This window comes from Gouania willdenowi, chromosome 1 (genome assembly GCF_900634775.1).
Source record: "Gouania willdenowi chromosome 1, fGouWil2.1, whole genome shotgun sequence".
In the NCBI taxonomy this organism is placed as follows: domain Eukaryota; kingdom Metazoa; phylum Chordata; class Actinopteri; order Blenniiformes; family Gobiesocidae; genus Gouania; species Gouania willdenowi.
The window spans coordinates 13,865,216-13,877,310 of record NC_041044.1 but is presented as its reverse complement, the minus strand read 5'-3'; the positions used below and the strand labels follow the sequence as shown (position 1 = coordinate 13,877,310).

General features: G+C 38.4%; 1 protein-coding gene across 3 annotated transcripts in view; it reads right to left on the bottom strand.

The window, feature by feature from the left end:
- Positions 1-12,095, bottom strand: part of trip10b (thyroid hormone receptor interactor 10b) — a 38,454-nt gene that overhangs the window by 5,629 nt on the left and 20,730 nt on the right. The window contains exons 9-13 of one of the 3 annotated variants that reach the window (XM_028444608.1): positions 11,045-11,206; positions 5,804-5,827; positions 4,801-4,910; positions 1,340-1,472; positions 1,196-1,263 (exon numbers count right to left, since the gene is read on the bottom strand). In XM_028444608.1, the coding sequence (XP_028300409.1) occupies positions 1,196-1,263; positions 1,340-1,472; positions 4,801-4,910; positions 5,804-5,827; positions 11,045-11,206 (497 nt within the window). The remainder of the gene's footprint in view (positions 1-1,195; positions 1,264-1,339; positions 1,473-4,800; positions 4,911-5,803; positions 5,828-11,044; positions 11,207-12,095) is intronic. The other 2 variants (XM_028444617.1, XM_028444627.1) reach the window with 2 other exon arrangements.

Here is a 12,095-nt window from a genome sequence, read left to right as displayed (position 1 = left end):
GACCAAACCGTGTTCCCTCTTAGTCTGAAACCGGCTGCGATCATCCCCGAAGGGGTTGTGGATCGGCCAATAGAAACCCTGCTGTTTAACGAAAAAAAGAACTCAAAGGCGGCACGCCAGCGCAGCTATACTGCCACATGGATGCTGTTCCTGCAAACCCAGAACGTCTCCAGGTCCAACCCGGACCGTATCTTAAGGTATGGACCAGTGAACAATGGACCAGCAGAACTGACTCACTTAAACTACAATATATCCTCATTCAAACACTCATACCTACACTCCAGTTACATATGCCTCACTCACAATCTACCACATATATGTTTGTCTGTTCTCCCTTGTCTGTCTTTCCCTCTTCGTTTTATGAGCTCTCTTTAGGATTTTATTCTTTGATTGTACAATAGTTAGTCTAGATTAGCATTCTCCTAGAATAGTGATTTCTCTTCATTACATATAATCCTCACTTTTATTAGCCTAGAAATGCATTTTATCATGATTTAACTATCCCATTTCAATTGATGTTTGACCGTGTTAATTGTTGAATGGTGAATAAAAGGTTAAACGTAATCTTTGATTCATCTGATTCATTAAAGCTGTGATGATGGTGTAGATTTGCTGTTAGAATTCACTTCCCTGATTTAATACTTTGTTTAGTCTAAAGAAAAACTTAGACATATTTCCTCTTTTTAAGAGGTGGCACCCAGTAATTCGTTGAGCTAATATTAATAATCATAATTAATATTCTCATTCATATAACCCATTATTAACTACCCTTATCCTCCCACAGTCTGAATGAAAGCTGATGCAACAAACTCATTGTGCTTTACTTGTCTGGACGTCTTTTGCAATAATGTTCACAAGATTCCCTTCACTCATTCTTCACTCCTCTGTCCTTTGGCATTGCGCTGCTTAAATGGTGTAGCCATGTTTTCATGCAACAATTCCAGTTCGGGTTGTTTGTTTTTCTCGTGCAGACAAAAAGGTCATCTATGTCTGTATCTCCCACAGACTGAACCACTGCAGTGCACTCCATCGCTCAATCATGGATCCAATGAGTCAAATAAATCAGAGCATTACATAATCCTTTGCCTATTTCTTGATTTTAAGGATTGCATTGCTGTTTTTTTAAAAGCCCACAATGCTCTGTGTGACAGTGGACCATCTACTTGTGTACAACAGTTCGGTTTACAGGCCTTACCTTATTTGAGCGTCATTGTTGATGGTGTGGACAGACTCCTCTCCACCCATCGCTTCCGACAGCCATGTCTACGAGTATTCAGTAACATGTATTAAACTTCTCGAGAAAACCTCTCAAAGTATTAGAATCCCAGTTTTTACCTACCTCATATTTGGTGAGTTCCCCCCTCAGCCGTCCAATGTTCTGGCTTGTTTCTGAGATCTGAGGTTCCAGACTGGATGGGTCGCCCAACTGTGGATTCTGCTCATACACACCCCTCATCTTCTCCAACGCGTCACTGAGGGCAAGAGGAGGTGGAAAGGGAGACTGTTTGTGAATTATGGGGTCAGATGGAGGACATTTATCTCATGTGGAATGCTGCTGATAAGAAATGGGATGTTTGCGAGCAGAGGAGGTGTTTTGAACTGTAGAATACAGCCTCAGTGAGGTCAGCATAGTCACAAATACAGGCCGCAGATGTTTGTCAGGAGAGACCTGATCTGTTACCTTAAAGCTCATGCCTTCTAGAAGTAGTTTTGCAGTGACACCAAAGGTCAGAACAAGAACCAACACAGACGAGGTACCGCCTTAAAAAACATGGGCTGAGAACTAGGGTTGGACATCGTTTGGATTTGAACGATTCTGATTCCAATTCTGATTCTCAATTTCGATTCCTGTTCTAAACGATTCTCGATTCCAATTCTTTGAGTTGTGCAGATCAACAGGTCACAGATTTCACAGGAGAATTTTTTCATTTGAAAAAGCCTTTAAACAGGCCAATTTTATTAATTAACTTAGTTGATACAGTTTAATTTGGTTGCTGTAATGTAACTAGGGTATTCAATTACGAAAGGTTTCCAACTGTATCTGTAAAACTCAAATTTGCTGAAATAAAACTACAAACAAGTTGGCAGCAGTCTAAAAAACAAATAATAACAGCCCAGGTAGATGTGAAACTAAATAAAACAAACTCAAACCCTGGAGCAGTCATGTGACAAATCAATCAACAGTTCTTATTGAGAAAGATGAAGTTAATTTTGGTCGTTGACGCGCTGGTGACGACAAAATCCAAGATGGCGGCAGCCTGGACTCCAGCCTCGATTATTTAATAAGAGCCTTAAAAGACATGGATATAATAAAAAGAGTGGATGACGTAAGCATAAACATGCGGAATTTCACACGAATACACACGGACATTAGACACACACGGACCTCGGTAAACGGAACAGGCTTCACCGGACGGCAGGCACTAGGAGGTGGAGTAAATGCGTCCCCATACTGCATGCACAGGCTGTAATATCACCAGTTTATCATTCTACCAGTTGTTAGAGCTACTGTCTTTACCAGCAAATATTTATTCCTGGTAATTGTTTTATGACGTTTTACTGGGATTTTTACCGGTGATTAGTTTCTATCTCCCTTCTGCTCCGCCGTCCAAACTGAAACTGTAGTTAGACACACATACACGCGTACACGCACACACAGACTGCAGTCGCTACAGTCGGGTTCTGAACTCATCTTATACAAACCCAGCATAAACAAACAGAGAAAGCCGTGAACACAAACTAGTGCGGGCATTTAGGAATCAAAATGGAAACATCCTAAAAACGGTTCCGGAACTGGACGTTAGGAACCGGTTCCTATTTGGAACCGATTCTCGGTGCCCAACCCCAGTGAGAACTGAAGACTAAGGGGTGGATTTACAAAAGGTTTGCGGCTGTAAAAACGTGGCAAACATCACTACATGCACTGATGTGGTGCAAACCTCAAAATGGTGCAAACTGCAAAAATGAGGTTCTAGAGTTTAGACCTCAGGTCAATGTTATCAATAGATCAGTCGGACAATTTCCTTTACCAAGCTGCCTGTTGTCCATAGGCAGACATATGGCCTACATTAAATTATAGGAAAAAATAACATTAACCAAACCACATCAAGCCTAAAGACCCTCTTTCTAACAGGAATTAACCAAGGAGCCTGTTTCTTTATCACAAAACGATATCGTTTTATCAACTCAGTGTATCGTCCCACCCTAGATACGTAAACAGGTTCATTACTAGAGAAGTGCACAAGTTTGAACTGAATTCAAAAGCAATGAATAAGATAATGTAGGGAATGCTGACATTTTCACATAAAATAAACAACATTTAAAAATATACGTCAACCCTCTGTCCAAATGTGTTTAATGATGTGTTTTTCAACCTTGGGGTCAGGACCCAATGTGGGGTCGCCTGAAATTTTTGAAAAATGTAAATAGATTTTTGAAATTTTGCAATTATTATTCTTTTTTTATTAAAACAACAAACAATCTTAAACTGTATTTCTATACTTTCACTTTGTGAAATATAAATGTAGTTCAACTAAAATGCATTAAAATAAATATATCTGAACTCAAACATGATCAAAACCTAATTCTAGAAAAAAATATGTCTTGATATCAAAATGGGTTGGGAACCACTGGTTTAATGTGTCTACAATAGAAGCAAAACAAATGAAGAGAGAAAGGGAAAAAGAAAAAAAAAGTAAAGAAAAAAAAGAGGCAAAGGAAAAGTAAGTACAGAGGAGGCCTGTGGGTGGGGTCACCCTCAAGACACCCCCCAATGTCCGCTGGGTTCTGGCCTGGCCCCCTCAGCTCACCTTGATGCCAAGCTCCAGGTTGAAACTATCATTGATCCTCATTCCTTAGAGTTTAATTTTTTTTTATGATCATTAAAGGTATTGTAGACAATGTTTAGCTTCCGGGTGGATCATGAAGACTATTGGTCCTCCTAATTGTCAATCATATTTACGAAAGGCCGTCGTACATGCTCATGCTCGTGCCCGGTGCGCACCGGGTCCTTTGAAAATAGATTTTCACTTACGGTGGCGATTCTGACGTAGTGCAAATCTTCTTTTGTAAAGTAAGCTTGTATGACCGATGTCCACACCAACTTGTAAACAGAGATGTGCATGAGGAAAACGGGGCGCGTGCACGCTCTCCCGCACACGTAGGCGTGTTGCGCATTGCGCGTTTTTTTTTTCAAAACATGGAGAGGGCGTTTCTTTTTCAAACATCGTCCACAATACCTTTAATATATATTTATTTATTTTTAGTTTTTTCATTTTCCCTCTCTTCTCTAAATTTTATCATATTTATTTTATATTACTATTATTAACTTGATATTGTCTCCTGCCATCACCCTCTAATAGCGCAATACCGTTAAAACAGTAATTATAATAACACTCACATGCGCACACAGACGTACACATACACACACAATGTATAAGATTAGTAAATATTGTCTATGGTCTATGGCATTTTTTCTGTAATTGTGTCTGTCTTTGTGTTGCATGTGGCAAAAAATAAAACAAAACATAAAACACAAAGCAAATAAATAGAAGCAAATCTACTAGTAGTCGTAGTATTTTATAGCACTTGGATGTGAGGTTGCTCACAGGCAGCCTAATTTACCAGCATTGCAAGTGAAAGGAACCATATTGGTTCTGATACTGAAAACTGTGATTTTTTTTTCCCCTTTTATTGATTGACAGGAGCATTATATTCAAATGTATTATTATTAATGCTAATAATAAAGTTGAGTGTGTTTGTTTTCCTGAGTTTCTGTGGCTATGCCTGAGGATGTTTCACCTCTGGTCCTGGGTCTTTTGCAGCTCCTTAGCGATATCATCGATCTTGGCCTGCAGCTTCTTCTTCCTCTGTTCTGGAGGAAGGTGTGAGAAATCTTCAGCAGGAGGCGGCTATAGCCAAAGACACAAGAACAACACAGCATTAGTGCATCATTAACAACAACAACAACAACCATAACACCACCAGATGGCTTTTGTAAGTGTTTCAAAATGTTTCTTCACAAAGTCAACGTGACAACGCAACAGAAAGACTTTGTAATAAACAAAACCTGTTCCACTAAAGTTAAACCAGTGGTTTCTGTCAGAGTGACACTCCTCCATTATGCAGAGTAGAAAAATAACAGCTGCACAGACGTCTAGATGGGTGTGTGTGTTAGTATTGAACCATTCATAGAGAGACCCAATAAGGAAGAGACTCTTTATTCTGTCATGTCATACTAACAGTAACACTTTTTCTATTTACCGCACACTTTAATAAAAACTGAAGTGGTGCGAAACAAAGGAAAGTCTAGACCAAATTCTTAATCAAGTGTTTTTGGATGAGTTGGGATTTATTTATTAAATTTCATAAAGTCAAGACAAAAGGCAATGAAGTAGAAATAGTTTTGAAATGTGTGTTAATAAGGAATAACACCTGATTAAAGATAAACTTGAAAAACAAAAAACAACCCATTGTAAATAATGGTGCTACTGCAAACTTGTCAAAATGAATTAGTTCTGTATGACATCACAGTACAAAGAGTAAGAGGTTTTATATATTTCTAATCCAAAGACATCCTGCAATTACAAAGCCAATTTGATTTGGTTAATCCAACTGCACCTCGATAAACACCTGTGGGGAAAAGTCTCAGAATTGGTTGATCATTTTTAGATCACGGTGCTGCTCTTTCCCCACAGAAGTCAATCGTCCATATCTAAAGCTGCAAACAATTCAACACCAGATCCTGTCCTCCAAGCACCTTTTATGGCTATACTGTAAGCACCGTGACCATAACAGGTGTTACCATATGCTTTTCCACATGTGTTATCTAGACAAAAAGAGACAAAAACCAGTTAACAACAATACAAATAAATAAAACTAAACAACATTTGGAGATGTGTCTAATCCATCTCATTAAAACTGACAGCAATGAACAGCATCAATGGCACAGATATTTAATATAATTACATGAACACAACAACTGTAATGATGAAGCTCAGACTGTGGCTGTTTGAAATCGCACACTAATGTACTACTCATACTAAGTCTGACGTCAAAATGAGTATGTAGTGATTTCACATTAGATAGTATGGAAAGTATGAGTATGTGAGAAACACCCAGATGTATTCAATATCGGGACATTTTTGAAGTATGCACGGTGGGCACACTAGTCATACTTCACTAACCCTTCCTATAACTCCAGTTCTCCACATCGATCTGGGTCTGTGCCTGGTGATTTCTTTAGGAACCAGGGAGGGACATGAACAGAATGATTGAAGCTGATTGGGTGAAGCGCCTGTCCTCCATGATTTGTTTTAGCCAATCACACAGTAACAAATGATGACGTCGTCATGGGCATGTGCCGCAGAGACGCTACTACAACAACAAGTCTCTAGGGCTGTAGTCAACCAAGGAAATGGTTGGTCAACCAAGACTATGGCACACGTAGCGATTAGTCGACCAAACAAAAAACAAAAAAAAGGAGAATGAGGACAAAGAGAAGGAAAAAGAGAGAAATATTTAGTTTTGCGGTGCAGATTTGATATAAACACAGACCTTTTACGATATGAACCTTATTCAAGCGTTGATCAGAACCTGACAAAGCAGGAGTGAAACCTACAGGTCTGACAGACATCAGGTATTTATATCAGAGCCCGACCTGAAATCGACAATTAAAACCTATATTTCCTTATACAAATGACATATTTATATTTGTTTTATTAATAAACTGTTAATGTCAACATCAGATCAACGCACGGGGAAACCAGCACATCAAACACAGGTGCGCAGTGTGCCCCGCGGTGCCAAGGACAGCAGTGGATCTATTTACATAATCCACGTATAAGGATAATCCATGTTCTTGTGCAGAAAAAAAGATTAATTTAACAGTAGATGCTTGTGTTTGTTCCCTCTCTGATCTGCTCTGAGGACAGCACACTGCGCAGTGACAGCTGAAGAGCAACAGCTTTTTTTTTTTTTTTTTGCAGTGCAGCGCGTACACACAGCTGTTGCTGGACATAGAATCAGGCTTAGGCATTAAATACATTATATTGATATTTAATCCTCATCACCTATATAAGTGAATTGCATTTTTTTTTAAATTTTCTTTACGCTATTGAAACTGATACCTTCGCTGGTCGACCAATGAAAATTATCGTCGACCACGATGGCATCAACCAATTAGTCGACCAAAGTTGGCAGCACTACAAAGCTGCGCTGGTGAAAACTTTCTTTTGGGATAGTAATGCTGCCGTCATTATGTCGTCACAACACGAGTATGTGATTTAAGGGCACGTTAACAATCCTCCTGCGTCGACATCTTTCTATTTTGATTCTGAGCTACGCTAATAGTGGAACCCCAGCTAATTCCTCTCCCCGCAACTGCGCATGCGCTAGTTTTGCTTTGGCGCTTCTGGCTTCATCACACCCGGATATCCCACCCCCTAAACCACAACACTTCCTCATGATTGGTTCAAACTGTTTCAGTTCGGATTCGAAAGGCAAAGGCGGGATCAGCACAAGATGGATTCTGGTGTTTGTGAACACCAGAATCCATCTTGTAGGCAAGGTCTTAACCGCCACATGATGCATTGCGAGCGGAATGCAAAATCGCCCTGGGACCGGCTTCAAGCTAAAAGTCAAACATCCCTGTTTCAAAACAAAAGCATCTCTTCTTTTCTTCCATTTGCTTTTAACACTTTTGTAAAGAGAACTCTTGTTTTGAAGGTAACTAGAAGTTCTGTCAGTAGCACAATGACGGTTCTCAGAACATTTCCTAAATGTTCCGCGAGATTCATGGATCAAATGACCACACGTTGATATACTACTTGTTCTCGCTTAAAATGTTACTAGAACTTTCAAAGGTGAAACCTGGGAAATTTGGAAGTATACGTCAGTGGAAATGGTCATCATCGTAATCCTCCTAATCATACTAATAGTATACAATAGACAGTATATACTCATTGAGTGTGTAGTACGTTACATAGTAGGGCTGCACAATTAAACAAATTGTATTCATGATTTGGGTTTCTATAATTAAATAAACCTGATCGTCTGCAATATTTACATTCAGTACCTCATAATACAGGCTCTGCATTCTGTAATGGTGTATTCAGTCAGTTAGCCTTTGGTACATTTTAATTGGTTGGGCTCATTTTTTTTTCGAAATATTTTTTATTATAATTCTTATTTAAACCTGTATTTTGCACGTAAACTGTAAACATATTGTTTGTTTAAAAGCAGTGTTAGAAAATCTGTTTTTTTACCAAATATGTAAATAATTGTGATAATAACCATGATTACAATATTGATCAATATAATCGTGATGATCATTTTGGCCATAATCGTGCAGGCCTATTACATAATTTGCAATTTCGAACAAAGCTTGTATTTTGATAAAACTTAAGTTAGGAGTGTGCAAAAGCTTTGAGGTGAGTTTGTCAGACTCTCTTATAGAACAGATCAATGTTTAGAGCCATAAAGGGGGGGGGGGTCTAGGAATGTGGGAGAGAAGCAGGCTGAGGGAAAAATAAAAGAAGGGAATCAAAGATGAAATGTAGGAAGGAATCAGAAGAAACATGCATGGAATAGTCCAGCAGGCGATGAAAGGAAGAAAAGAACAAAGGACGAAGGAGTTTAAAGCATACAAGGAATTCCAGTTAAGTAGAATGGGAGGTGTTCAGGCAGGTCTGTGCTGACAGGAGGTGGAAATGGCCCCTGAGGGCAGCAGAGTGGTGGAGTAAAACCTGACTGGAATGTGCAGTCAGTTAGGTGTGCGTGCGTGTGACTGTGTGACTGTGTGTGTGTGTGTGTGTGTGTGTCCTTGCATGTGTAGTATTATAGCTTCCTAATGAGACAATGTGGATGTCATTTTACACTTGTATAAAAGGTCAATGGGCACTAAAAAGGATGAAATAAAGTACTAATAATTGGACACAAGGCTCAGATGACATTTTATCTCATTAAATACCTTTGGTTCGGTTGTCACGGTAACCGCACCCTCTGAAATCTGGCACTGCTTTGTCAGATGGTGGCTTTATTATCACTTCCTCCTCTCAGACGTGTAATAAAAGATGTACAATAAAATACCTCTAACATGAACAGTTTCTAAACTCTACATGGATCATCCAAACAGATCCCAATTTTAGAAAGTCAGCACTTTGAGTTCTTACGTTTAGAAATCTGTTCAAATACAGTTCAAAGAGTGTAAGCGGTGTTAAAACTACTGTAATAGGGTAAAAGGTTTAGAACATTTAAAAATTAATATATGAAAATAATAAATGAATATGATTTTACAATAATCCAAGGATTTACATTTTAAGTTTTGATCCATTCAAATTTCAGGTTTTTTAAACTGACACCGTAGGTGGAGAGTCAATAAACAATATGACGTGTTTCTCCATTAGTGAAGTAAACAAGTTATTTAGTGCTTGCAAAGGTTCGTCAGACTCATATTGGATGAATGTAATGTACGGACTCATCACATTGTTCAATGTTTAGCAAATAAATGAACGATTTAACTAATATATTGATTAATAATGATCACAGATTGTCACTTAATCAGCTGAATCTGAAAACTCATGGATGTAGTAACATGATGCAGGACAGCACTTTTTCACTTCTGATATGATACCAATATTGCTGCTTTTAGCATTGGTCATATATGGTAATCACTGGTCAAATAGCGTTATTAATCCAATAAATATAAAGATAAATCATGTATTGTAATTAGGGGTGTCCCGATCCACGAAAATGAATATCGGATTTTATCGAGCTACATCTAAAATCTCCGATATATATTATATTTATTCAATTGTAGAATACTGTACATATTATGTTGAAGGTAAAAATGAATGTAACTGGTTAATAATAAATGGGTCAGTTTTTTCTCATGCCTACTGTTGCTGACTATTGTTCTCTCTTTTTGAGTAACATCACTTGATCAAACCTTTTCTAACATTCCACACTACAAAATAAGTAATAAAATTATGTATGAGTCGTGCTGATATTGCATCGGATCGATATAGGTATCGGACAATAATCAAGGCTACAATATCGGTATTGTATCGGAAGTGGAAAAGTTGTATCGGGACATCTCTAATTGTAGTGCTTATATATATGGGCTGATATAATCCATACTCATTTTTTTTCCCCTGTTATTGAACCGATATCTAATACGAATATTGGATATTGGAGTTTTACCAAACAAACATATTCTTCAATGTTTGACCGGCAGTCCACAATAACAACAATGCAAAGCAAGAGCAGGAACCAACGTCTGAAGCCTCCTGATTGGACAGCCAAAGAAACTCTAAGCACAGCAAACAGGGATTAAATTGCTTACAATAATCTTAACCCGTTAGTTAACTAATAACACTTCTGTAAATTTTATCATCCTATTCTGATGCTTGGTTTAAACCTCAGCAGGTCATTTAAATTACTATATAATTCCAGGCCTAAATACTTCCAGTTGCTACCAAGTGATCACTCAATCTGTACATTTAGTGTTTAGAATTTTAAACTATATAAATAATATATAATAAACTAGCTGTTCAGCACACATCCTAGAGAAATTATCACCTTATCTGTATTGGTAGAATAACTGGCAACAATAAATTATCATTGGTGAAATTAGTTCATATTAAAGTTTTTACTTTTCGATGGAAATGTCAATTTTCACTCCGTCTTTGCTAGCATAAGGACTAAAACAAGGTCTACTGTAAATGCTACTATTGTTTGCTTCAGGTCAGGTTTATGTGTTGGTGAAATAATCAAGTCAGGCAGCACTTTTTAGATGCTTGTAAAGCGTGAATAGATCTTTCATCACATCTTTCAAATAAAAAGTAAACGGACTAAAGAGGGAAGGGATTCTCTTTGTCTTGGTTCTATGTTGTTATGTTGATGTACATGAAGCAGATTTGAGAAACAGGACAGAGAGGATTTTCCTGTTGTCGGTTGAATAAATAGGCGAGACCATTAGGGTGTGGCTCTGAATCCCTGCTTTGTGTGTTTTATGCAAACCCTTCCTGGGGCAAATTCAGTTCACCTTGTGCTTCTTGCCGAAAGGCCACAACTTGGCGCGGACTTTTGGTGCATTGAGACTGGACTCTGAAGTTGCTGGTTTGATGCCATGGGAATAGTCTTCAAACTCCACATCACCAGGTTGCTCGAAGCCTGACTTGTGCTGTTCTATGAGCAGCATTGAGTCCTGAGGGAGAACATAGATGGTCAGGGTTGTTATCAAAGTGTCCAAATACTCAGGTTTAAGTTGGTAATAGTGATGCACTGAAATTTTCACCGAAACACTTTATCTCACTGAAAAAAGCTGGAAACGGACTCAATCGGCTGTATTTAAATACATCTGAGCACTAAAGCATTTTCTGAGCAGAGTTGACGTGGCACATAAGCGTGTTTTATGTTTCTGTGTCACGTCGACACTGTAGTTACGTGTAGTTCTCCATTAACACAGACCCCTACATGGTAGCCGTATGTGTGGCTGTGCATCAGATACATGGATATGTTTTGTGTTAAAGATCATGAAACATGGATCTGGTTGGCCTTATGAAGACCATTTTACAACAGTTAGTTCCGATCAAGTAATTTGATTGGACAACAGACATTCCATGAGTGCTGATGTAGAGCAACAACAGCACCAGGACTTCTTACGGATCATATCAATCAATCAATCAATCAATCAATCTTTATTTGTATAGCGCCAAATCATAACCAATGGTATCTCAAGGCACTTTACAGTAGAGCAGTCTTAAGGACGGACTCTTCATTTTATGGATACACACATATGCATATATACGTATATACACATACATATGTATCCCACACCCAACATGAATTCATCATGGCGGCAAGGAAAACCTTCTGTTAAGCAGCAGGAACCTTGTGTGGATCCCATTCCTATGATGAACAGCCATCCACGTTATGCTGGATATCACTGTACAGCTGATCTAAATAATGTTAATTACCGTAATAACTTGGGCTACACACCGCAGTATACTGTCACTACGTTCACACTGCAGTTCTTAAAGGTTATATATCATGCAAATCAACTTTTTTGAGCTTTTAACCTTGTTACAATGTTA